The sequence below is a fragment of the Engystomops pustulosus genome, chromosome 6 (assembly GCF_040894005.1).
Source record: "Engystomops pustulosus chromosome 6, aEngPut4.maternal, whole genome shotgun sequence".
NCBI classification, from domain to species: domain Eukaryota; kingdom Metazoa; phylum Chordata; class Amphibia; order Anura; family Leptodactylidae; genus Engystomops; species Engystomops pustulosus.
Window position 1 is genome coordinate 31,544,958 of NC_092416.1, and position 27,726 is coordinate 31,572,683.

The 27,726-nt window shown below is 43.6% G+C and overlaps 1 protein-coding gene and 1 long non-coding RNA gene across 6 annotated transcripts; one reads left to right on the top strand and one right to left on the bottom strand.

The window, feature by feature from the left end:
- Nucleotides 1-471: 471 nt before the first annotated feature.
- Nucleotides 472-5,206, bottom strand: UBE2S (ubiquitin conjugating enzyme E2 S). 2 transcript variants are annotated; one of them, XM_072155486.1, is made up of 4 exons: nucleotides 5,094-5,206; nucleotides 4,252-4,399; nucleotides 3,266-3,456; nucleotides 472-970 (listed from the first exon to the last, which is right to left on the bottom strand). In XM_072155486.1, the coding sequence occupies exons 1-4, from the start codon at nucleotides 5,094-5,096 to the stop codon at nucleotides 677-679; spliced, it is 636 nt and encodes a 211-aa protein (XP_072011587.1). In that variant the 5' UTR covers nucleotides 5,097-5,206; the 3' UTR covers nucleotides 472-676. The 2 variants fall into 2 exon arrangements, with proteins under 2 accessions (XP_072011587.1, XP_072011586.1); XM_072155485.1 differs by lacking the exon at nucleotides 5,094-5,206 and adding an exon at nucleotides 4,761-5,079.
- A 79-nt stretch (nucleotides 5,207-5,285) lies between these two features.
- On the top strand, nucleotides 5,286-27,523 carry LOC140134821 (uncharacterized). 4 transcript variants are annotated; one of them, XR_011856410.1, is made up of 6 exons: nucleotides 5,299-5,388; nucleotides 8,877-9,012; nucleotides 13,351-13,478; nucleotides 20,873-20,947; nucleotides 22,586-22,811; nucleotides 23,754-24,294. It is a non-coding gene; the product is annotated as an uncharacterized lncRNA (long non-coding RNA). The 4 variants fall into 4 exon arrangements; XR_011856408.1 differs by lacking the exons at nucleotides 20,873-20,947; nucleotides 22,586-22,811 and adding an exon at nucleotides 27,116-27,523 and having other exon boundaries at nucleotides 5,300-5,388; nucleotides 23,754-24,434; XR_011856409.1 differs by lacking the exons at nucleotides 20,873-20,947; nucleotides 22,586-22,811 and having other exon boundaries at nucleotides 5,286-5,371.
- Nucleotides 27,524-27,726: the final 203 nt, after the last annotated feature.

Here is a 27,726-nt window from a genome sequence, read left to right on the forward strand (position 1 = left end):
TGGATAATGCACATATATACAAAATCATACGGTGCACAACCGTAAGGGAAACTATTTTATGTTCCCATAGTCTTCTATGGGGCATACAGAACAAAAATACTGGAGAAAATAGGAAAATAGGCTTTATAGTTTATGTCTCGCTCATGGTGTGATGGACAATATGGCCATGTACATGGAAGATCCAACTAATCACTGAGAATGGAATATTTTGTGACCCCCTTATCTCTAGAGGTCTCAATAGTAACCTAGGCAGCCATGTTTTGAGACCTTGCATTTCTTTTCTTTTCTGCTTTGCCATCAATCCCATGATGCTTCAGCACAGTATAACATCACAGGATATAGACAAGCCTCTCTGCTAGCTGGAATTGCACTGAACACCCCTCTCCTGTTTTCTAAAGGAACCCCAAAACTACCTCTGTGCACTTCCAATTATTCTTACAAGGAACATGAAAAATTTCAAGCAAACTCAAATTTCTTTATGAAAAAATGTATTTATTAGATTTATAATTTAAATAACTTAGATTGGAAAAAACTAACAAAAGCAGGCTTTAAAAAACAAAAGAAAGGGGGGAAAAGGATATGGATTTATTACTTCCCTCAAAACTTTCTTGCACAGTCCCTTCCCTACCTGGTTTAAAAGTTCACTCTCCACTTCGCCCTCCCCTGACACTTCCACTTAAAGTCGCCTCAGCGCTCGCTTTTTGTCTGTCTTCTTTTTTGCTGCCAGTTTCTTGTCGCGGTCTCCGGCGTGTTTCTTGGCCATGGGTCCATCCCCGGCAGCCACAGCGGCCGATGCCGACGAGCAGGGGTCTGTTGCATCCTTACCCCGCAAAGAGGAGCCCTGGGCATGGATTTCAGTCATAAGTCTCGCACGGGATGCATACTCTTCATAGTTTTCCAGTAAGAGGCGGCCGGCCTCTTCATTCAGCGCGGATTCCGGGTTCGGATGAATCAGCAAACACTTTATGGTCTTCAAGGGGGAAAAAAAAATAAGTAAAAAAAAAAAAGGTTTTTCCCGATTACTTTACAATTGACTTATTTTATAGTATAATTGGCTGTAGCGCTACATACTGACCGATTCATTACCACAGAAAAATTAAGTTTCCTTCAATGAATCCGACTGCAGACACTTACAGGATTTTGGACTAGTCAGTTCAACAGAGAAGGAGTATGAGGAATTGATACACAGGATGGTCAGCTACATTCATTAAAGGAAATTACCATGAAAATCAAGGTAAACCAGGATACTTCCTCATAGATCCAGGCACCGTGACTGTGGCAATCATCTTATATTTGTTATCCATGGCCTCCTCCCTTCTAAAATTAACTTAAAATGCTGATAATGAGCCAGAAAGCCTTCTTTTGGGTGTTAGAGCCCTTCTAAGCTGCAGCTTCAATGGCTGTTACACTGTTCCCCCTCCCACTATGATTACAGCAGCCAGAAGAAGGCACTGTAACAGCCCGTGAAGAAAGATCACTGAAGAGCTCTGGTAAATGTCCTGGCTCATTAGCATAATTTTAAAAGTATTTTAGAAGACCAGAGTCACGGTGCCTGGAGCTATGAGTAATTGTCCCTGGTTTATCATGATGGATGTTGATGCTAGATTTCATTTAAAGGACATATACCACCAGATTTACTGATGGTAGAGGCTTTCAAGGAAACGCTTGTTACATTGTCCGGTGAATGATCTCACTCCGGCCAACGTCACTGTCTGCGGGCGGACGAAGAACAGTGGGAGCCATAGATGTGGTGGAGCAAAGAGGCGCTCCGGTGATGTCATCCGGCTTATTTACATATTTTATACCTAAATAAAGGACTGCAAGAATTAAAAAAAGCAAGATCATTCCCTGGATAAGGTAAGGGACATTTCGTTGAGGGTATCTACCATCAGTAAATCTGATGATAGATGTCCTTCAAAGAGAACCATCAGGCAAATTAACCCCCTAAACTAAATATATTTTCATAAACTGCCATTAGAGAGCATTGCCTCTATCCCTTCATTGTCCCTCTACATGCCTGTAAACCTAAGCAATGAGGTCCTAAAGCTGTATGCAAATGATCTTTGAGATGTCTAATGAGTCATTAGCATATTCAAGCTGTCCACCTTATTCATGAGTGGGAGGCACAGCCACACCCCCAGTGCTTGACTGACAGCCTGTATAATGGTGTGAGGTATAACGGTGTAATGGCTCCTCCATGTGCCTCATGGTGCTGGCGCCCCCTGCAGCCTGTGTGTGTATGTGAAAGATACAACAGCTCCAGGCAGCCATGTTATAGCAGAACATGCCAGGTACTTGTGTAGCTGATGTCTGTGTATCACACATGTGTATTAGGAGGATGCAGCATGTCAGCAGATAAAGCACAGACACTAGCAATGCTTTACTATACATTACACACAAACGTGAGCAAGGGGAGGAGAGGGGAGGGGTAACAGGGGTGACATCACTGCCTATGACCATGTGACCAGCCTCATTTACATAAATAAAAGATGATTTTACAATGATAAATGTATGAATTGACTAGATAAAGGCTGGGATGGGATCCTTGTGAGCTGCACCAACAGGTAGTAGTGACAGGACTAGAGGCAGAGACCTGAAGACAGGTGTCCTTTAAGAGTACAAGAGTCTACATTCTCATAATTGGGGTTGGTCCCAGGAGTCTCCAACTCCATCGATCAAGCATTGTGGGCAGGTAAAATAACTCCTTCCAAAGGGGATGGCTCAGACAGTTAGGACCTGCATCTTAAAGAGGACCTGTCACCCAATTTATCAGCACTAAAGTAAGCAGCTCCTAGTGCAAACACTGCGGCGGGGTACAATGCAATTGTCGGACGGCTCGCAAAGCTGTCCGACGTATTCATGAGGGGGCGGGCGTGGCTAGGGGCCGTGATTCTCGGGGAGGTCCGGGGAAGAGGCAGCGCCTCGGACCGCCCCCTCATGAATACATCATGCAAGCAGTCCGATGATTACACTGTACCCCGCCGCAGTGTTTGATAGTGTTACCGGAGGTTTCCGGTAACGCTATCACTCTAACACTGCGGCGTTTGAACAAGCACTAGGAGATGCTTACCTTAGTAAGCAGCTCCTAGTGCCGAAAATTTAGGTGACAGGTCCTCTTTAAGGATGATCAAATTTACCATGGCCTTAGTTAGCATTTACACTGACATTGGTGTTCCCTTTGCCCCTTTAAAAGCAGTAGAACCCAAGTATGAACCAAAATTATTGAAAATAGCAGCAACATTGCCAAAAAACTGCTTCTACGCACCAGTAACACATGTCGAATGCCAAGATCAGCCTTCCAGTCCTTCTTTAAAACATTCACACAGATCTCTCCATTGTTGCTCACATTCGGGTGAAAGATTTTGGTAAGGAAGTATCCTTTGGGGGGCGCGGCTGGAAAATCTTTGCCCAGGATCAACTTCATTCGGAAAATCCCTCCTGCGTATGGAGTCCCCTCTGCGGAAAAAAATAAAGAAACCAACAGGCGGCGGATCAGCACCAGGCAGACATGGGAAAAGGGCCTTCAAAAGTGACCTGCTTAGAGGGGTTTTCTGGGTCAATGATGAACCCCTGCTGTCCCTGACCCTGGGTAAAATACAGTAACTACACTTAGTTACTTTCTCTCTCCCTCACTGATCAACTCACATACAAACGTCCTGTGCTGCATTCCATAAGGGTCTATGGAGAGGGGAGGGGGAACATGTGGAAGCTTCAAGTAATAGTAAGTTAGAGATCTAGACATAGTGGGGTAAAATCAGACATCTTTCCAGAAAACTAAGTAACACAAACAATTATCTTCTATAACTCATATTCAGTCCCTCTGTTAAACCTCCTGGAAATGCAAAACTAGAGACTTGGGTGTTACCATTTTGGGGGGCGCCTACTAGGGAGGAGCGGACCCGTAGTTTTTTTTTTTGGATTAGGCCACGCAAATGAAATGTATTGCCAGCCCCCAGCCATGGCATAGGGACACCCCCTGGCTAGTAACAAGGGGCAGCAATTTGCCAGATTGCCTGTTTGTCCGGCAATACACCTGGGGTGCGCCGCCTAATCCAAACTGCTCATCTCTAGTGTTCACAGAACCAGTCACTGTCCAATCTCTGATGACAGCCCTATGGCAAGATCCTGGGAACACTCAATTGTCAATATCCAGGAGGAATAACCAAGGATTATTATCATAAAAATGACCCAGAATTACTCAGGCTCCACATTAGGTTGTGCTCCCACTAATGACTCCCTATAAATACTGACCGGGTCCCTCGATGCTGACTTGTACATCGGTGATATCCTCTTCATTAGGAATGATCTTGATGCCTTCGGGAGGGTCCGACGTCAGGGTGGAGACCTCTTTGTAAACCTGACGAATTATATGTGGGGGCAAGTTCTCAACGTTTGAATTCTGCAAATAAAAAGACAAGAAAAAACAAAACTATTGAGATTGACAAACTTCCAGAACCCTGGGTCTGATGAATGGAGGAGAACGGATCTTCTGTAATGGAGATCCCTTTAAGATACCCCTTTAAGATGCGTCCAGACACTTGTGGATAGTGGGAATCTTCCAGCTGGACAGGTGAAATACATGACTATTACTTATACCGGACATATGACAACAGGTTACATCTGCTGTGTGTGAACAGGACCCTAGACAGATGTGTCCGGTAACTCTTCCCCGGGCACAGCTACAGATGCATCAGACAATGGAGGACGCTGGATCTCTGCCCACACACACACATATCCCATAGGCCTGAGTACACACTTACCATGCCGCAATACGTTACGGTACCGCACTCCCCTCCTAATGTGAACAGGTAACGCTCCGCCGCGGACAATCAGGAAAGGTAGGCCTGGGTATCAGCTGGTGACGAGGAAACAGATGTGACGCTGATGCCAAGTCGGGGCCTAGTCTCTACACAGAAGCGCTGACGTAGTTATGTGCGTTCTAGCTTACGGGGCCCTCCCCTGTACTGTCGCCCGGTCTCCCGACACCCAGGCCTCCTTTCCTAGCCTCGGCACTAAGCCCCCACGGCCCACCGACACCCCTTCATATAACCTTCGCTTCCTTCTGGACACGCCCACTTCAAACCCGTCCTTACCATCCTATCGGGGCTCCGCGACGTCACACGGCGCCGGCCAATGGCGGAGCGCGCAAACAAAATTTCATTCGTTGCCGCGCCCTCGGCGTGACAGACACTCGCGGCGTCCAATGGTGAGCGGAGGGGTCGCGAGCCGCGCGTGACGTGGGGGAATAACGCGCATCTGATTGGTCGGTTTGAATGTAGCAAAAAGTGACGCGGGGGCGAGAGGGAGGGGGGTTTTCGGTTGGTAACGGACGGCGCTTGGTGACGGGGGCGCAGGGAAGACACAATACGAGGTGGTGACTTCAGAGATGTGAGGCCATTACCATATTACACCTCCGATACCGTGACGTAACGAGCGCTCATTACAAGATGCGCGGCTGTGTGTACAGATGTATGTGGAGAATCTTATAATGAACGCTCTTTATATACGTCTATATATATATATATATATATATCCTCTACCTGGTTGGCAACTGTATATCACATAGACTTGTATATGTTATATATACACACATATACATAAAAACCTGTGCAACCCCCCTGCCAATGCATAGGCGGACTGGTACTTACAAATAGCGCCTTCTCCAGGTTAGGAGCTGTTAGGGGTAGGGGGAGCCATGAACCCTCTAGGAAGTTTCTAGAACAGAATATAGTGTAACTACAGCTGTAGATACTGTATGGCAAGGCAACAGTTAACTGGTGTATGTAACTATCCAATGAGGTGGCTGTTATGTTACCTGGAGTGTGATTGGAGAGGAGCTACCACCTGACCAGGGGGAGTATAAAAACCACTGCTGGGTCTCAGGTCTTTGAACCCTCTTTTTGGCCGTTTTTAAGCAGTCTGTCAAAAAAAAAAACGCATCCGTTTTTGACCGGTTTTACTAATTATCTTAATTAAAACTGTTCAAAAATGGATGCATTTTCAAAAAAAACATGCTTTTTTTTAACGGGCTGCTTAAAAATGGCCCAAAAACAGGTTCAAAACGCCACGTGTGCCTCCGGCCTTCATCTGGGTTTTATCTCAAGGAGAGTGAGCAGCACACCTTCAGTGCTGGCACAGCCACTTATTAGTGATGGGAATTCCGGCTCTTCTCAGTGCGCTGGCTCATTAGGCTCCGCTCACTAAGAAGAACCGGCTCTTTTGGCTCCTGAACGGCTCCTCATTTAAGCGGGGGGTTTAGTGAGCCGGCTCACGTCGTTCACGCGAATGGGCCGGCTCACCACCACTAATGCCAGGAACTACTAGTGCCTCAGACTTACTGGGGGTCATTTACTAAGGGCCCGATTGGCGTTTTCCTGACGTGTTACCCGAATATTTCCGATTTGCGCCGATTTCCCCTGAATTGCCCTGGGATTTTGGCGCACGCGATCAGATTGTGGCACATTCCTAATATTACGTCACATGTCGGTAAGGGGTTAAGAAACTTTAATTAGACAACTCACACTGCTTTACACACAACGTTACGTGATTATTGATAAATTTGGTGGATATTACAGCAAAACCGACTTCAAATATTCACTTTGGATACAGGTGAGACCCGACCAAGAGAATGGGACTGAGCTGCAATACCATGCAGAGCCACAATACAGTGTACGGTGCTGTGATCAGTAACCTGTGAAGGGACAAACATTTCTAGTGACTCCCCAGCCAGTACTGGACTATGATTTTTCTAATTATTCTAAATAAATTTAGATACGCGTGACCCATTTGGCCGGGGTTACACGGCACCTTCGGTCATGTGACAGCAAATCACATAGCCAAAAAAATGGTTAACACTCTTGTTGTGTGACTATTTTCGGGTGCGGTTTGCTTGTGATTCAGCTGTGATACTGGATACACAACACGGAGTAAAGAAATAAATTAGACACAAATGAGACGCCGTCACTACACTGATGTCTATGCTGAGTCACACGTGTCCTATGGCCAAAAACAGGTTTGTACTGTCACCCCACAACACGGTGCAACCAATAATAATAATCTTTATTTATATTGCACCATCAAATTCCGTAGCACTTCACAGATTCTGGGGAACATATACAAATAAAATAAGACAGTACAGAGTAATAACAGTCATGAAATAGGAATGTCACACAACCAAACCCGGCTCTCGGGAAGTCTCATGAGCGCAAGCACTAAGCAGTCGCTGCTAGGGGGCGCTGAGGGGGTCCCCGTATGTGTGACTATTATGTGTACTGCAGGAACAGCAGGATGGTGGAAGGAGACTACACACAGCAATGTGACAGGTGAAGGCGGTACAAGCATATAATGTAATATGTAAGGAAATCTACCATCAAAACCCATCATGATAAACCAGGGACACTTACTCATAGACCCAGGCACCGTGACTGTGGGAATCTTCTTATATTTTTTTATTCATTGTCTCCTTCCTTCTAATATCAACTTTTATAATTATGTTAATGAGTCTGAAGGGCTATGGGTGTGTTACATAAACTCAGTGCTCGGGCTTCATAGGCTGTTGTTACACTGCAGCAGCACATCTCAATCTCGCCCTCCCCCCTGTACTCCCTGTGATCTCGGCAGTGGTGAGCACACAGGGGGAGGTGCTGCTTCACAATGTAAGGGGTTTTGGTCCGTTTTTAAGCATGCGTTTTCAGTTCATTTAAAAAAGCATCCGTTTTTTGACCATTTTGGACCGTTTACCATGCGTTTGGCTGCTTACAACCTGTTTATCTATTAAGATAATTGGGAAAAACGGATCCTTAAAAACCGACCAAAAACGCCATGTGAAGTACTGGTATAAGAGCACACTCGCTGGTGTACACCACCAGTAAGACTGCAGGGACTATTTTGACCCCATTACCACCTGGCAGGCATAGCATATCAAATAAACACCTTACCACGACGTGCTGTGGGGTGGCCACAGTTTTATTAAACCAATACAATTTAACTTTAATAACTTTCATGACTGTTTGGAACTTTGCCCTTTAAACAGAATCCTTCTTCAGCCATTCTTCTCAAGTGCAGCTTGCCCAAAAGTCTAAGCATGAGGTTCCAACCTTCCCCTTCTTCCCGAAGGCTATGCCCCGACCAGCTATGACACTAGTAAAGGCCTCTGTACCCTAATAACAGTAACAGTTACATCATAAAGCCGTTACCAATTGGGGAGGGGGGGCGGTAAGACAGCTTAACCTGTGCCCCCTTGTCCGTTATATTTCCACACTGCCCCTCCTCTGCAGTGTCCAAATCACCAATCATCTCCCACCTGATGTGCCCCCTTCAAAACCCACTGACCTGCCACTGACCTCTCTATCCCTCCCCACAGTCCTAAGCCCTATAGTTGAACCCTTCAGGGCTCCTAAGATATCAATTTACTATGCTAAGGGATGGGGCAAAGAGGAATACTTTTAAAAATGGGATACATGTTTAAATTCCATAATAACTTCATTAAATAGAAGTGAAAGTTCTAGACAGCCTATGAATCTGCAGCACGGAGGGGCTCTAGTAACACCCCAGGAGCCCTTCAGGCCTTAAAATACCAGGGTTACTTATTTATAGATCCAGGCACTGTTGGTAATCTTCTTATATTTCATATGCATGGCCTCCTTCCTTCTAAAATTAACATTTAAAAGTTTTCTAATGATTCAGACGGGCTCTGTGGGGAGTTCCCAGAGCCCCTCCATGCGGCAGCTTTACAGGCCTTTACATTGTGTAGGAGGATTTCCCCCTCTCACTGTGTGAAATTACAGCAGACAGAGTTAGGGGGAAGCGTTTGGAGTAGAACATAAAATGAATCCTTTGACCTTACATTGATAATAGTTTTTTTGTGTTTTTTGCAGGCGCTGGGAAAGAGCTTCCACTGGTATAAACCTAAAGATTTATTGGGGATTAGATGCTGCAGCTGCAGTCCAGGGAAACACGAATATACTGAGTGCTGTCTGCCAGCAGGGGGAGCAGTATCATCTTTTCTGTTGGGTAGGGAAGCTATTGTCCAAAATGTCTTGTTATGCTGAAGCAGTAAAGGCGTTCACCGGTCACCGCCAGAATTTTTATTTTCACTGTTTAATTTATCATGTTATCCTTATTATACGCATTATTGAGCATAACTCCCAACTTTTGGACTAGAGAAAGAGGGACAAAAAGTTCCTCCCTTTTTTAGAAACCAAGCCCATTGTCCTGCCTTTGCCTCGCCCCCAAACATAGTATAACTATATTGCCCCTACCTGTGACAAACCTACCCCTAAAACCTCATATAATACTCCCTAATGCAACTCAGCAACATATAATAACCCCTTTAATTTTACCCTCCCTTTACTTTTGTGCTCTTTTGTCCTCCATTCTTCCTTATATTGTGTCCCCCTGTCCTCCATTCTTCCTCATATTGTGGCCTCCTGTCCTCCACCCTACCTCATATTGTGACCCCCCTGTTCCTGGGTATTAAACAAAAATAAAAAACTTTGTTACTTACCTTTCCTCATTCCCCAGCAGTCCTGCTTCTCTTATGATGCTGAGGCTCTGAGATGATGGAGGTGGGGAGCTGGGCAGGACAAGGAAGGAGCTAGGCCGTGCGCACGGCGCTGTTGCGGCCTTAAGCTGGCATGAAGACAGAAGAGGCGCGGCCACGGAGCTGCCACGGACCTGCGGCATGAAGATGAAGAGGAGCTGTCTGGGCCGTCGGAATGGTGAGTAGTAAGTTTATTATTATTTTTACCGGCAACAAAGGGCTGGCAGGCTATATACATAAAGGGGCTGGCAGGCTATATAGATAAAGGGGCTGGCAGGCTATATACATAAAGGGGCTGGCAGGCTATATACATAAAGGGGCTGGCAGGCTATATACTGGGGCAGAGGCTGGCAGCTATATACTGGGAGGCTGTGACCAATGCATTTCCCACCCTCGGCTTATACTCGAGTCAATAGGTTTTTCCAGTTTTTGGTGGTAAAACTAGGTACCTCGGCTTATACTTGGGTCGGCTTATACTCGAGTATATACGGTAATTATTTTTAGAGAATACATTAATTTTGGTAAAAAAAATGTAAACATTTACAATGTATTAAATGACTAAAGACTTCACAAAGTTTGATACCCATTTTCTCCTGAGTATGAGGATGCCCCATATGTGGTGGTAAACTGCTGCATGGGCACATGGCCGAGCATAGAAGGGAAGGAGCCTCTATTCAAAATGTTTATTTTTTGCATGATGAGATCCATTTTTCTAATACAGGCAGTCCCCGGATTACATACAAGATAGGGTCTGTAGGTTTGTTCTTAAGTTGAGTTTGTATGTAAGTCAGAACTGTATATTTTATCATTGTAATCCCAGCTAGAACTTTTTTGGTTTCTGTGACAATTGGATTTTAAAAATGTTGGGTTGCCATAAGAACCAGGATTAACACTAAAGCTTCATTACAGACACCTGTGATAACTGTTACAGCTGATTATTGTAGCCTAGGACTAAAGCACAATAAATTACCAACATCCAGAGGTCCGTTTGTAACCAGGGGTCGTATGTAAGTCAGGTGTTCTTAAGTAGTGGACCGCCTGTACCTGATTTAGGGGGATTCAATAGCTAATAATGAGATTTTACAAAACTCATTAATTCTGGTTTTGAGTTTTTAATTTTTTTTTTCTAGGTCTGTTCACCGTACAATAAAAATAACATGTTATCTTTATTCTATTTGTCACCACAATTACGGTGATTACCATTTGTAGAGATTTTCTATCAATTAAGGAAAGCCAGTGAAACTGGTTATTTACCAGTCAAAGATAATCACCAAACTATTAACACATCCACAATTCATATATAGGTTTAAAGCAGGATGTGCACGTTAAAAATATAACTTTTAATCTATATCAATAAAATATGAGACAATAAACATAAAGTGCATATCGACTGACCAGTCACCAGAACCAGATAATAGAAACCGCAGGTCACTTACAACTTAGGGCCATAGATAATTGTCACTGCTTATAAGTTCAAGTATCTCAGTGACAAAATTTCATTAGTTGCAGAGCTTCGTTCTCATATTCTGCAATAACCAAAATACAGAACCCCAATAGTGGCTTCGTCATCAAGGGAAAACAAGAAAAAATAGATTGGATCTCACCAGTCTTCTGTATTTAGGTTCCTGAACCATTGGGAAACGATCCAGGTGCGTATTATTCCCTACAATCAATTTATGACCTGGTTCCCCAAATGCTCCTGTCCTGAGAAGGACAGTCCCAAAGCTGTACCTTGCAAGGTTTATTAATGCAATCATCAGGGGAATTACAAAATACTCGCACCCTGTCTGCATGTATAGCTGTTCCTACTATGTCTAACTAAATTAGACATACTTCATGAAAATCCAGCATGGTAACTAGATCATGTGGCGTGGGCTTATTGATATAGATTAAAATTAATATTTTTAATGTGCACATCCTGTTTTAAACCTATAGCTTTTTCTATGGTTAACTTGTTTTGCAGAATATAGAACTCAATGGGGGTCATTTACTAAGGGCCCCATTCGCGTTTTCCCGACGTGTTACCGGAATATTTCTGATTTGCATTGATTTTCCCTGTATTGCCCTGGGATTTTGGCACACGCGATTGGATTTTGGCGCATCGGCGCCGGCATGCACGCAATGGAAATCGGAGGGGCGTGGCCGAGCAAAAACCCACCGGATTCGGAAAAACCGGCGCATTAAAAAAAAAAAATTTTGCGGGACTCGCACTTACCTTCACCAGGAATAGGCCGGTGAATTTCAGGGCATTCTGGCGGGCCTCCGGGGAACTTCAGTGCAACAGTGCCACCTGGTGGACGGCGGAGGAACTACCTTAGTGAATCACCGGAAGACCCGAATCCACCGCAGAGAACGCGCCGCTGGATCGCGAATGCCCCATTGGGCACATTTACTTCACTAAAAGTGCCTTGGCCCTGTATAATATTCGGTGTGACACATTCATTAAGATCGTGCACCAGAAATCATGAATCTGTCGCTTCCCCGCACTGGACCGAGTTCTCCTACTTTTTTGTGGTGCACCTTTAACATGGAGTGTGCGACACAATTTGCATCTCAGAGCCAGGACGCCTCCTAATTTTTGTTGCTTGGAGGCCTGTTGAGGGGTGAATGGTGAACTGTTTGTCTTCTCTGTGTGTTTGTACCTTTTCTTCATTTTCTCCTCCTGCTGGCCATCAAACCTTTGTCTCCAAAGGTAGCTGCAATCTATCCCCTGAATTATCTGCATTTTTGTTCTGTACATTTTATTTTTGTGCAAATTTAAGATTTTTTTTTTTTAACGGCCAGAAGACCCCACATCTCAACATATGGTGGGCGACAGAGCCTCAGTTGACCCCTTTGCAGTGAACTCAAATGGTGGCATTAAAATTTCATAAACTAAAGCAGTCCCCTGTTCCCTAAACTTTTACCTGGTTTATAATACCAAACAGCCCCCTCATGGTTATTATTATTATATTTAAAGGAAACCTACCACCACGGATCTACCTATTAAGGGCTAATCCTCACATCCCCATGTCTTTGATCCTCCTACCCGCATGTCTTAGGCACGCATCTACGAGGAGCTGCTCGCCCTCGTCCGCGAAGCCGGCATTCTGTGCATGCGCAGAACGCAGGCCCATGGTTGCACGGTCACTTCTCCGGAGCTACTGCGGTTGCGCAGAACTCTAGCTTCGCAGTCAAAGATATGCGGGTAGGAGGATAAAGGAGGCTACTGGGGCGTGGAGTAGCCACGCCGTGTAGCCTAAGCTCCGAGTACTCCACGCCCCCATAGCCTCTTTAGAAAATTAGCATACTAGGGCAATAAAAGTTAGAAAAAGATACATGGGGACGTACAATACAGGCACCTACCACCCAATCTACCTTAATAGGTAGATCCGTGGTAGGTTTCCTTTAAATCCCCCCTCATACCTTTATGATTCATTAGATACAGTCCCCTCACCCCATTGATTCCTTCTGTACAGCCTTATGTGAACCCCCCAGGAGGCACTTGCCTAGGTATGCCCAGTGCTGGCACCGGCCCTGTGCTCTTGGATCACATCTGCCCCCACGCCGAATTCCATCCTCTCGGTGACTTCAGCTCATCGCTGCAGGAGTTGCCAACGCCCAGGACTTCAGGGGGGGACACTGGCAGGGAGCCAAGGTACTTTAGTATAATGCCTATATTATCTGATCTACACATCCCACCCACATGACAATAGCACATATGCTTTTGTTATGGGCTTTTGGAAAACGCGATAACCATAAAATAGTTTGTTGATGACAGGTTCCTTTTAATATTTCTCTACTAATAGACCATCATTTTGGCTTTGCAGTTATGTTTATGTCATCTGGTGCATAGGAAATCTCATTATCAGTTTACTATTCCCTGAAGAAAGCGATTTCACTGATTTGGTACGTTGGGCATGTTATAGGCTGAACTTCCAGCAGGACACCATTAGAGGTCAGTACACACTACATGAATTTCATGCTGAAAATGGGAATAATTCCAGCTACAAATCCGGTTAAATGAAAATAACATTGGATATTCCATATGCTGTGAAACCATGATTTGAAATAATTGGTCTTATTGAAAGGCAGTGCCTGGCAGTGGAGTTCATATCACTGCATCCATTCCCTCGAGGGCTCTGACTAGAACCATTTTTAGTAGATCCTGACAGTAGATTCCCCAATTATACCCCTTCATCCAATATAAAGGAGGATGAAGGACAGGAGGCCACAATATGAGGAGGATGGGGAAGAGGAGAGGGGGATAGGAGTACAGAAAGCTTGGGCATTATGAGGTTGGGGAGATAAATAGAAGTGGGGGAACACATGTAAAGGAAGGAAAAAAGAGATTGTATTATATGGGTCCATGGGGGGGGGGGGGGCCGCTGGAAGGAGGAATTATACTATGTAGGGGCCATTAAGGTCGATACTATACTATGTTTGTGGGTGGGGCAAGGGGCAGACAATGGGTGGGGTTTATGAAAGTCCATTTTTCTCTAGGCCAAAAGTTGGGAGGTGTACTGTGAGACATTATTATGAATGTAGGTAGGAGAACTATACATTTTAAGAGACGCACCATCTTTGCCCCTCTATTTTGATCTTATTTTGCAAAATTTTTGTCATATGCTGAACATAAATACAGACTTATGCTGTCCCGGCCTTCTGCTGTATCTGATGGCCGGGATACGTAGAGTACAAATGTATACCCTACAGAGGTACCCCACGCCATCCTGCCATGTCATTTCTCGTCCACTTGGCATGGAGTTGGCTTAAAGGGAGTAATTACCAAAATGAATGGCACTTTGCTGGTACTTGTGATTATTTTAGAGCTTGTACCCAGAAAACTGGCACCAAAGTCCTGATAACTCCCCCATAATGTGAATGAAATCTAACTCAGCCACCACCTACCTAGTATGTAATAGATCCATAACCTGTGCCGATATTGACTGTACAAGGTCAATAGCTTCCAGTGCAACATGACGGCCAAAAAATATAGTCCTTTTTAGATTGTGTCCCCCATCTTTCTATAGCTGTACCCCGAGACAATTCAGGGGCACACAGAAGTCAAGTCTACACTGTCTACACCCCTTATACATAGATGTTGTACCTACAGTATTGTAGACATAATGAGAGTCGTAGCTGGACCACCACCAGGTGGAGACCACTGGCTTATAGTAATGTCATGAACCATATCTAATGTAATAGTTTGTGGATTTCAGTCCCCTCCTGCATGAATGAAATATTATAAGCAGGTGGATTTGAGATTCTGGGAGCAGGAAGTTCCCCTCCTCTAGTATTATTACCCACCCGGCATTGCTGTAGACATCCTGTCTTTTGAAGACTTCACAATATATTTCTTTACCACATCCAGGGACAGTATAACAATACCGTGACCTCTTAGCATGACCGCGTACCCTCTGCTGATAAGCTTATCCAACGCTGGCATAACAAAGGCTCCCAAATGTTCTACTGTTCATTAAAAACACGACCGGCTCCTGCCAAGTCTGTGTAGACTGTGTGCGATAGTGATGCCAACCCCGAGTGACGTTATTTTCATTGGGTCAGTGTGACCTATGGTACTTAGTGCTGAAGTGTACTGAAACATGAAGGGAACATGAGCCGAGATTTTTAACATCTAACAATGTCAGCATGGCAGGAATCCGAAATTTATTAAGGTGCATTTACATATGGTGCAGAGGCTTCAGTCAATTCCATTCATCTTAAAGGAAACCTACCATTTCAAATGGTCGGTGTAAGCTGTAAACACCGAGCACTAGCCCAGGGTGAGCTGGTGCCGGTGCTCAGTTTCGTTAGTGTTAAAACCGCGGTATCGCGGTTTTAACACTTTTTAAACTTTATAGCAGAAGCTGCTGCTTCGGCGCTGCGCGCAACGCCTGCGGCATTTCCTATGTAGGTGCGCGCACGATCGTGCGCACGCAGCGCCAAAGCAGTTTCTGCTATAAAGTTTAAAAAGTGTTAAAACCGCGATACCGCGGTTTTAACACTAACGAAACTAAGCACCGGCACCAGGTCACCCTGAGCTGGTGCTCTGTGTTTACAGCTTACACCTACCATTTGAAATGGTAGGTTTCCTTTAATGGGGTTGTTTTGGAGGTAAACCCATGGATTTCTATAAGTGGGTGATAAATGAGGGTAATAAATAATAATTTAAGGGTTAAAATACAATTAAAAAGAATATATCTAAAATCTTGCTGTTCCTGGATCCACTTGCATCTTTGGTACTGGGCATGCTTGGGCAAGTGCCAGGGCCCAGAGCTGCTGGGGGGTCCACATATGGCTGTACATTATCCATGGGGTTGAGGAGGAAGTATATAATGATTCCATAGGGGGGCTTTATATAAAGTAACCATGAGGCGGCTGTTTGGAATGATAAACTAGGGAATATTTTAGGGAACAGGAGACAGTTCTCACGTGATTTCACTGCAAAGGGGCCTACTGAGACCTGTATCTTTGCCTCTAAAAATTGCATAACGAAACAGCAGTGGAAGTTTTCCAAAAGCCAGTGCCCTTATGGGAACAGGTTCTTCATCCTCTGTGAAGGGTCTCATCCCACTGAAATATTATTGAGGGAAGAGATTTATTAATCTGTATTATCAGACTCCTAGAGACATGCAAATGCTGTGTGGGTGGAGTAAGTCCTAGGAATAAATCCCACGAGATAGAACATTATCCACTCAAAGTTTTGAAGTATTCTTAGGAATTTCCCATGTAAGTAAAGTGCATTTTCCATATAAACTGCTTTTTACTACATTTTATTGATGTTGATGCAAAAAATTCATGTGCCGGACGTTTTCACGTAGTTTCTAAGATTTTTGTTTTTGAGTACATTTAAAAATGGTAGATTTCCTTTAAACTTGTGAGATGCCATTGTCCCCACTGACTTAATGGATTAAAGGGGCATTCTAGTTACATAGTTATTTCCTATCCTTACTGCTCGATGGGGTACACGCAAAGATTTAAATGGTATCCATGATATGCCCTCTCTCCTCCCCTTCCATAAACTGATTGACAGATCTCTCCCAATTACTGTGTACAGACAAAACCCTACATTGGATGCAGGGTAAGTGAAGGTTCTGGAGTTTAAAGTAGCACAGTGGCTTAGTGGTTAGCATTACAGCCTTGCAGCACTGGGGACCTGGGTTCAAGTCCCAGGGTCAACATCTGCAAAGAGTTTGTATGTGTGTGTGGGTTTCTTCCAGGTCCTCCTGTTTTCTCCCACACTCCCAAACATACTGGTAGGATGATTATATTATGAGCCCCATTGGGGACCGGGACTGATTTGGTAAGCTCTGTGCAGCGCTGCGGGATCTGTGTGCGATATATAAATAATTCTTATTATATTTCAGTTATACCAAGTGTCTTGGTAGAGTTATGATTGAAAAATAAAAAAGATAAAACTATTTTGTGCGCAGTTTGTTCCAATGAACACCTAAATAAATCAATGTCCAGGAGGCTCGTGCTTTTGGAATATAGGACCTTATATCCGTAACAGTTAATTTGTCAAACAGCCATAGTGGCACAATGTAAATAAACCCACTGGTATAGGAGCAGTAAATAGAAAACTCACAGTTAGAGGATCACAGTGTAAATGTCGATGTTATTTTAGAAATTATATAGTATAATACCGCACAAGTCTTCCAGTGTTTTTTCAATGTTGTTTCATTCGTCACACTGCACAAGGACCACGTGAGGATTTACCATCTCATTCGGATGTCGCCAATTTGTTCAGTCCAAATGCGCTTACTCTTTTGAGTACGAGGACATACGAGTACGACATACGAGGATGTGGATGTAACCGCTGTCTGGGCAGATGACGGGCGCTGAAGGGAAGGAGCACTGTCAATGTTTTACTGAGGAGACATTTGCAGAGCCCCTGAGACAAGTTTGCAGAGCCCCTGAGCCAATGTTCACATGGGGCATTTCGGTTGCAATCCAACGGCTCCATCTGCAATCACTTGTGGAGGTAATTTTTCCTTTCCTTTGCATGAAGCCTTTGGATTTAGTTTCAAAATCCCATGGGTGGATGCGGCCTCAGGTACGAGAAACACGTTATCGCACAGAATGGGGCAGATTTACTTACCCGGTCCTGTCGCAATCCAGCGGCGCGTTCTCTGCAGAGGATTCGGGTCTTCTGGCGATTAACTAAGGTAGTGCACCCGATGTCCACCAGGTGTTTCGCTGCTGCGCTGAATTCCGTCGGAGTGCACTGAAGTTCACCGTCCTACTCTGGCTGCAGGTAAGTGCATGTCAAGCGACACTTTTTTATAAAAAAGCAGCGGTTTTTCCAAATCCGTCGGGTTTTCTTACAGCCACGCCCCCCCCCCCCCGATTTCGGTTGCGTGCATGCTGGCGCCGATGCGCCACAATCCAATCGCGTGCGCCAAAATCCCGGGGCAATACAGGGAAAATCAGCACACATCGGAAATATTTGGATAACCCGTCGGAAAAAAAACTATTTGGGCCCTTAGTAAATGACCCCCAATGTTTCCATTTTGACCAAGGGATCTAACATGTTAAACAGTGCGGATCAGAACTCATTCCGATCCGGACAGTTAGAGCAGGATCATATGGCAACCGACTCACTCCTCTTACCCTGTGCAGATCTTAGGCTAGACCGACGGAGAAACCCATCGGCCTAGCCTAAGCCCCTAAGTGACCGACGGAGAAATCCGTATGGGTGGCTACTAGGAGGTTAAAGGATTTGGACATCAATAACAAAGTTTACCAGGGTAAGTACAATTCCCTAATCTGCAGTACATGGGGCTTCACATAAACAAGAAAACCGAAACCATAAAAATAACTCAACCCATCCCTCAAGTTCCCAGAATATTACAACAAAAAATAAAGCGCAAAAGTAGCAGGAAAAAAAATGTAGAAATGTGGTATCGCCACAGAATAAATGAAAAATTAAATTTAATAAATAATTATTTATATGTACCGTAAAATGGTGGCATAGATATGTGGTGGTTCACAATACGAAACGGAAATGTAGAAAAAACTATGTACAATATTCTGACCACATTAGCCCATAATGATGCACTTGTAATTTATTAGTAGTTATTTTTACCATATCCATCTGTAGCAGAGCAGGGGCTTTCAGAAATGTGAGATAAAAGAGAGATGTTTGTTGTGTGGGATTCGTTACAGCTTTGTTTGCACCCAGAGAAAGACCAAATAAACCTCTACATTCAGAACATTTCCTTCCTGACACAAGATTAAAGTCTTACATCAATCACCACTGTTCTTGAAGAATCCCTTGTAAATAGTCTAATTCTAAAATCTTGCTAGGGCGAGTTTTAGGACAAAATAATAAATGGCTGTGTTGGTGCAGCAAGGAGTGCAGGTCCCAAAATCACCCACAACCCAGTCACCTACCTAACAAGACTTGAAAAATCCTAAAGGACAAGGACTTCTGGTTGACATTCCAAAGACTTTGGGTTATAGACAGAGAGGTGACACTAGAACGATGTTCAGGACAGGTACGGATCTCCAGGAACAGCCACGAGCGCGGACAGTATAGAGTCAGCTACACAGGGTTCCGGACAGGTGCAGGGTTATGGCAGGATATAAGGTTTGTGGTTCCGAAAAGGTTCAGGGTACACAGGGTTTTGAATCGGACAGGATAATAGGTTCAGAGTTCTGGAACAGGCTGGGGTTCAATGATCCAGACAAGGTTCCAGATCGGAAAGAATACAGGGTCAGATATAGGTTACAACTCAGGATAGGGTTTAAGGTTCTGGCTCAGGCTGTAAACAGTTAAAAAGTCAGGTTTCAGGTTCAGAGTATCGGGGAATAAGCATAGGGTACAGGATACAGACTCTGAAATGGGGTTACGGGTCAGGAACAGCGTACAGGGTTCCAGATCTGGCAGGATACAGAGTCAGGTACAGGTCACAGTTCAGGGTTTGGTGTTGGGGTTCAGGGGACCACCTCAGGCTGTATACAGGCTCAAGTACAAGTTCAGAGATTCAGATCCAGACAGTAGTACTACAGGTCACAGCAGGGGTGGATTAAGGCTACCATGGGCCCTGGGCTGTATGAGAATTATAGCCCCTACAAGTCTGCAATCGCTTCCTACATATGGTGCTAGAATTAAACTTTCTTTGGGAATGGAGGATGGTTCTCTTTTGCCTGCTTTCAACCTGTGGTTTCAGGACCTTAGGAGCACCTTCAAATGTCCTAAAAAGGCTCTTGTGTACATGTGGATTTGGGTCCTTCTGAGTATAATAACATTTGGGTTTTTTTTTAGGTGGCAATGAGCTCCCTAGAAGGCTTGGGCCCCGGGCAACCACCCAAACTGCCTATATTATAATCCACTACTGGGTAGCAGGAGAAAGTGTAACCAGCCCTGAGTGAACTGGGGATTAGCTGTTTATCCAGATCCTGGACCCCATCCTAATAGCTGGCTGGCTAGCCCCTGCATCACTTAACCCACAGCGAAGATAAGTGCTGAGCTGCATTATGAACCACCCAACTTTCCAGGGATAAGATACTGCAATGCTTCTCAATCAACTCCCAGCAATGCAGCCCTGGGTGTGAACTCAGCAGCCAGCGTCCATTCAGAATGTTTAATGCCCCCCGTGTGCTAACACTGCATTATGACTCTCAACACTGGCGGCACATGTGATCGTGGCCTAAGGCCGCCTCTAGGAGGTGCAAAGGTAGACTAGCCAGTCACTATTAGTAAATCTGCCTATATAATGGCTTGATGTTACAACTCATTGGGGCACATGTATCACTTCTATTTCTTTCTTTTTCTTTTTTTTTTGTGAAAGTTTTCCCAGTTTGAGCCTTTTTAGGTACAGAATCAAGCAGCGTACCAAAGCCAGCTGCCTCCATGATATAACGCAGTGGCCGGATTTATCTTTGTAGCCCAGATGTTTGTTCAACTTGTGCGACTTTTGTGCTCCGAAATTGTCCCATTCTTGCAACTAATAAGTCCCAAAACAGAGAAAATGCTATACCCAGAATTACTTTTGGGAAACTACTATTTGGGACTAAAAAGTCACAAAAGTGAGACTGAACAGGCAACTCATCGCATGTATCACAAAGGGGAAAAACTTAAGATACATTGCAATGATTAAGTAGGACAACTTCAGGAAACTTGAAAAAGTAGCAGCTGAAAAACTATGATACATGTGCCCCAATAACTTGTGTTCATTTGTATTACCAGAATAGCCTGAATATTGAATGTCCTACAACCCATTGGCTGGTGTGTCACATACGTGCACTGTGGGAGGGCTCAGTTTCTACTAATGTTACTTTATTGCATTTTTATTTTTGTCACAATGTTCTGTTTATTTATTTTTCACTTCTGTTTTCCATTAGTCCAATCAGGGCACAGGAATGTCAAACAGGAGGGTTTCCTCTTTGTTGATGCAGAATGGAGAGATTACGTGTCCGGTCAGTCTACATTTGTATAAAATGTGTAGTGAGACGTAGCTTCCCTTAGCTGATCAATGGGATATGACGATGTAAAAGGTCTTTATGTGACAATCCCCTTAAAGACATAATTCTTTCTAAAGACAACTCCATCTCTGCATCATCCACCTGTATGTATGTACAAATCTGTAGGTAAAAGATATCCCCGGAACCTCGAGGTTGGAGCAATTTTTTTCTTTATTGTTTCAAATTAAAAGAGCAACATAATAGCATCCAATCAGATTCAGGACACATTTTGTCTTTACTTGAGCCTTTAATTAAAAAAATTAAGTTCAAATCCCCCCCCCCCTTTCCCTAGATCAGAAATATGAATAATCATAAACATGTTAGGAATTTACTGTGTCCCAAAGTGCCACGAACCCAGTAACGGAAAATGTCCAAATATTGGATTTGAATAAAGGGTAAAAGGTCATACTGTCATCAAAATGGTAGAAATAAAAACGCCAGCTCCCCTGCAAAACACCGAAGTATGAAAAAATTATTGGCTTCAGAATCTGCAACAAAGACATTAAAGGGCATTTACCACCAGGATGCAGGACTGTATGCAAATGAGGCTAACGGGCTCCAGGGGTGTTAATGGAGCCTGGAGCCCCTCATTTGCATACAGTTTTTCATCCCGGTGGTAAATGCCCTTTAATTTTTATTTTTTACAAATCCGACACTGAGAGAAATAAAGATCTGGATGGCACATACACATATCATACAATGATCTATTACTGCTATAGGCTACATTTACTTACATTTTGATCATAAGCCCAGTAACCACTTCACGGGGACATAGTTTTAGTTGGTCCCTACGCTATTGGGTGCTACATCATATGGCGTCCACTGCTGCTCTAACACAACAACAGGAGGGACCAAGACCCAGCAGCCCCCCAGCACCCATACTCAGGTTGGTGCTGGGGTCCCCACCAGCACCGCATCACAGAGACGGCAAACGCCAAGGAATACCGCACCCAATAGCATAGAAACTTTTGCCTATACCTGCTGAGGAATGGAGCTTATTTGCCTCAAAATTGTGACTGTTTTATTTTATAAAGATATTTTAAAGATTTTAAAGATACAACACTGAAAGCTTGTCCTCTAGGTCAGTGGAAGAGTCACAAATTGTGGCACAAAAATGAAATTGCACCAGAGAAGAAAAAAAGGAGAAAAGCTTAAGATTGTGTTTTGTATAGGACATCAGGAGTATGAATTATGGTTGGGGCTTATTTACTAAGGCTACATTCACACGAACGTATGGGGGACGTATATACGGCCGACGTATATACGGCCGATATACGTCCCCCATACACTCCTATGGGCGCACGGCACCCTACGGGAGCGGTACAGTGCAGCACACGTGCGGCACCGTACCGTTCCGTACCCGGGAAAAAGATAGGACCTGTCCTATCTTTTCCCGTAATACGGGGCCGTGCGCCATAGGTTGCTATGGAGAGGGGCGGGGGTGAGCTGCGCTCACCTCCTCCTCCTCTCCCCGTACACTGCCGTTGCCCGCTACGGTACGGTACGGGCGGGCAACGGCAGTGTGAATGTAGCCTAAGTGTCCGCGGATGCACTTTCCTCTGACTTCCCCATGTTTTCATGATTTTGCGACAGAAATCAGGGGGCGTGGCCATCGGACAATCCAACTGATTCGGATTGAGCGAAGGATTTAACTTTCAAATTGTGTTGCAAGACAATGCAGTTACATGTACCAGGAAGAAGAAGGTGAACTCCGGGGGACCTGAGCGGGGAAGCGACACATGCAGGATCTCGGGCGCACGATCTTAGTGAATCACGGCACAGTGCATTATCGTCGTACAATGTGAACTCCGCCAGACGGGTAAGTAAATGTGCCCCAATATCTGCTTTATTCGGAATATCACACACTGTGAGTAACAATCTAAAAAACAACTAATGCAAAATTAAAGTAATTTACAAAATAAAGACCAGGGAATCTAATGACACATGTAGACCAAATACATGTGGATGTGATAACTGGTGAGACATTCCCAATCCTATAGCTATTCTACAGCCCTGCTAATGATTGGATGAGATGGATTTTATTTTGTGGATTCCATCAATAAACATATAACCATAAAGACATATTACAATCTTAGCAAATTTTATAGCAGCAAACAGTCACAAATGAATATAGCCTAATATAGATTTATTAATAATCTATAAAATAAAGAATAAAACATAATTCATAATAAACAGATTAATTAATATTCCACAAAATTCAGTCTCATGCATTCCCATCCTATTCAGCCTATGAGACCGATGAATATAGCTGAGAAGAGTCTTTGTCGGTCCTTGCATAGAGCAGCGTCACTCATACAGGACCTCCGCCTTATATAATCAGGAACATTTGTCTCACACCGGGTAGGTACCCCAGGAATCAATCCATTTTCATCAATTGACCCCGAGGAAGGGTCTTCTAATAGTCTGGAATGTAAGGCATGATATATCCCCATTCATGCTGTAGTATCTCATTGTTTATACTGAATTTTGGCTCCGGACAGCAGCTGAGCTTGAGAGATCCGAATGTTATGAGAATGGGGACAGATATTTATATTCAGAAATTTGTGGCTGATGTTTGCGGGGAAGCTTTTAGTATGGAAGAAATGAATGGAGCAAATATTACGCTTATTGCATCCAATTGTAGCCTTTGTCGTGATGATATTAGCCTTTTTTTCATTATATCCGATATTTTTTCTGCTGATTCTCATAAAATAATTCTGCCAAATCCTCGTTCATCCGTTCCTTTCTCTTCTTCCTATAGTAGCGCCACATAATACTGAATATGATGGAGATGATGCCCAGCCCTAGGATGGAGTGCCCGATAACGGAGAGGACTATAGCATGCGTGTCGCTGGCATAGTATAATGCTGTGGTGGAGATGCCAATGATCAGGGTAACCATTCCAAAACCCAGCAGGCAGCTGTGGCAGGAGTTCTCCATCCCTCCCGTCGTGGTGCTGATCAGATGAGGATCCTCAGGGCTCTTTTCGGGTTGTTCATTACTATGGGAATGGAACTGTACTTGATTTTCATCTAGCTCCATGGATATCTCTTGAGATGCAAGGGATGACACCATTGTGCCGCCTGCAAAATATTAACAAGTTTTATTCAAAGAAACCAGAAAAAAAACAAAATAAAAAACATTCTTTGAAAAAGAAGAAAGTCAAAGCTCGACGCCACCCCCCCCCCCCGACCAACTATGAAAGGGAACCGGTCAAGTTGATTTGGTCTGGTTTATTGTCCTATATTGCCCTGTATGAACTCTGCCCATGGCCCTATTAAAATTTCTCATCTTGGCCCAGAGCTCTTATCTCTCTGCACAATACTGCGAGTAAAGAGGGCACAGTACACCCAAGCTTCATTGTGCAAGCCTCGCGAAAGGAGGCTCCAACATTGAGCGCTCCAGATGTGACTCTGATGGGCCTCATCGAACTCACATCTAGGTAAGTATAAATGTTTTCCTATTATGTCCACAGATAGATCTCACACAGGGTGATTTTGGACAGTAAACCACAGGTCCTTAAGGCAGGGCCGGCGCCAGCACTGGACATACACGGGCAAGTGCAGGGGCCCAGAGCTACTGGGGTAAATAACAGGAATTTCACAGCACTCCTTGTGTAGTAGATGGTGCCAAACTAGGGTCCCAGCCCTGTTCATGCATAGATAATGGAAGATGGCACTCAATCAAATTTGAATAATAATTGCTTTTTATTTTTGTGCAAATCTACTGAATATCATGACAATCTACTGATATCATGGATTGTACTTGTAAAAAGTGCTTGTTAGGTAGGAGGAGAGGAGCGGTGTCCGCCGCTCTGGACCTCGGCTGTATGGCAGACACAGAGACCAGAACGTGGCTGCCATACAGCCGAGGTCCACCGCTCCTCTCCTCCTACCTAACAAGCGCTTTTTACAAGTACAATCCGCATCTGAAGAAGGTCATTTTGACCCAAATGTCATGATATTCAGTGGATTTGTACAAAAATAAAAAGCAATTATTATTCAAATTTGATTGAGTGCCATCTTCCATTATCATAGCTACTGGGGGGCCCAGATAAGGTTTTACATAAGGAATCCATGGGGTTGAGAGGGGCTCTGTCTAATGAATCCATGGGGTTTGGGGGGGCTTTATGTAAAATATCCATAAGGGGACTGTTTTAAGGAATGTTTTAGGGAATTTTTAATGCTACAACATGGGGCCCACAGAGGCTCTGTTGCCCAGGGGTCTACTGAAACCTGGAGCCGACTCTGCCTTAAGGTCTTGTAGATGGTTTAGTGTCCCACATCCACCTGACTGGAACTTTTTAAGTGAAAGGACCAGTAAGTAGAAACCCTGGAAGCAGTGGAATGGCAGCGACGCGGGACTGTTTAACGCTGCATTTACACGAATGTATGAAAATGGCCGTATATATGAGTAGCATACACCCCTTTCATTTCACTGGGCGCAAATGGTGTGGCCCGATATGGGTCCCCATTACGTTCAAGTGAATGTAACCTAAGGGTGTACGTAATGCTACTTTTAATTTTTAAATCCCATTCTGCTCTTTTATTTAAAATAAATAATCTGCTAGTTGTGTTAATGTTTTTGACTGTCTATTAAAATTTGAACAAAGAAAAAGTGGTGAAGTTGTCCAAAGCAACCAACTGGGCGCCAGTTTTAATGGTGAAATAAATAAATTGACATTTTTTCATGTGAATGGATTCATTCACACATGGGGGTCATTTATATTTAGTCTTAAAATGTCCAGCTGTCTTTTTTTGGAGGGATTTTGGGCTTCTTTGACTTATCTTAGAGGGCAATACATCTGGCATCTGAGTCTTAAGCAACATCTTCTAGGTTTTTTCCTACGCCATCAGGGGAGTGGAGTATTTTGAGGAAAAACCTGCAACTTTTTGCCCCAATTGCGCAAATTTTTTTGACTTTTTTAAAAAAAAATGTCATCTGGATACTAAATATAAATATGGCGCAACAAAGGAAACTGAGTTGCGGAAAACTTCACTTGGGTTGGTGAAGAAGTAAGATTTTTTTGTGCAAATCTCCCAAAATGCCCAGAGAATCCATTAATAGATAACCAAAAAGGGAGATAAGATAAATTATGACGCAAGATTTTTTATTCACATTACATTTTTTCCAGTATGCCATCTGTTTCAATGGATCCTCATGGTTACTATTTTTATCCCATAGAAGTCATATTTTTTGATGCATTGATTTGCGGCTTTTCCACCCCCTTCCAACAAAGTTTGTTGTAATGAATTCATCTTTAGAGTCCATTTCTAAAAGTCACAAATTTTATGTAATTGCTTCAAAAAATCACACATTTTTTCCAAAAAAACAAAAACTTTGCTTCCCTGCCGGCGTAGAAAAAAAAAAAAGAGTCACAAAAAAAAAAAAAGGAAAAGACTCGTCATCTTCTAAGATAAATCAAACAATCCCATAAATGTGAAAACTGGACAACTCGGAAGTCAATACAGAACAAAGATGGATAAGTTATGGAAATAAAAATATATAACGCAATGTATCATCAATCTGTATTTGAAGGATTCTTGGGTTAGTCTATAGTTCTACCCATAAAGTTTTGATACCTTCATCAACACTGGTTTCGATTCACTTGTTTTAGTCACTCCATACAATAATCTATAACAGTGATGGGCAACCTTTTGAGCTTGGTGTGTCAAAATTCGCCAAAAAACCGAGCATAACTCGGGTGGTGTGTCACCTTGAGAAAAAAACCCCATAATTTTGTGATATTTATAGTTTAAATAACAAATATGTATAATTATTTAACTTCTAGGGTACTTTAACCCTAGGTTGTGTGATTGATCCTACCATGTACTAAAGTATGGCAGTATATGGGGATTTTCCACATCATCTATTTATTACAACGTGCTGGACAATCTCTCAGACTCCTGGCTACTGCACCTGGCTGTGTAGGAGCCGAGGATGAAACTTAACTCTCCGGCGGCCGCGTGTCACTGAAAATGGCTATGCGTGCAGCACTGACACGCGTGTCATAGGTTGGCCATCACTGATCTATAATATAATATTAGAATGTTGTCAAATTGTGTATAAATTAAATTAAAAACGAAGAAACGGCGGTTTCCTTACCTTTTTATTTTGTCTTAGAACTCAATCTGCTTTCAGATGAATCAGCCAAGGATTCTCAGGTTCTCAGAAGGTGAGTGTTGGAGATGGTACAATCAGATTGCTCTGCCGGGTTCTGTTGTCCTTGACCTCATATTTCTCTATGACTCTATAGTATATTTGGATGCAGTGATCTCGTGTAGTTGCTGCTGCAGAATGTCTGTCTTCCTGTGTATTTTCTCTAAGCTTTACAAGTTCCACTAAGTTTTTTTTTTTATATATGGGTATCACTCAGTACCAGTTCCCTCCCACTTCAATTAGACTTCAAGCTTTAAGATGGAAATGATAACGAACAATTTAGCCAGTTCCTCTCGCTGCTTCCAGACGGCTATTTGAGCTGCTCCGGCTTTCCTTACCAATAGAAGCTGACAATAACAGCAATCATCGAGAGGGAGGAAAATAAATAAAGAGTGCAGAGAGTAGCCCAAACATGCGGGAGAAACCTAGAAACTAGCAGCTATGGGGAATGAACATTGTGTGCCATGGCTGCTAATGTTATAAACTTTATCTGTCTAGTTACACAATGGACAGTTCATCAGAAAACCATAAAGAAGACCTGATAAATGTTCCCCTGGGTGTAATTCTGTCTACTT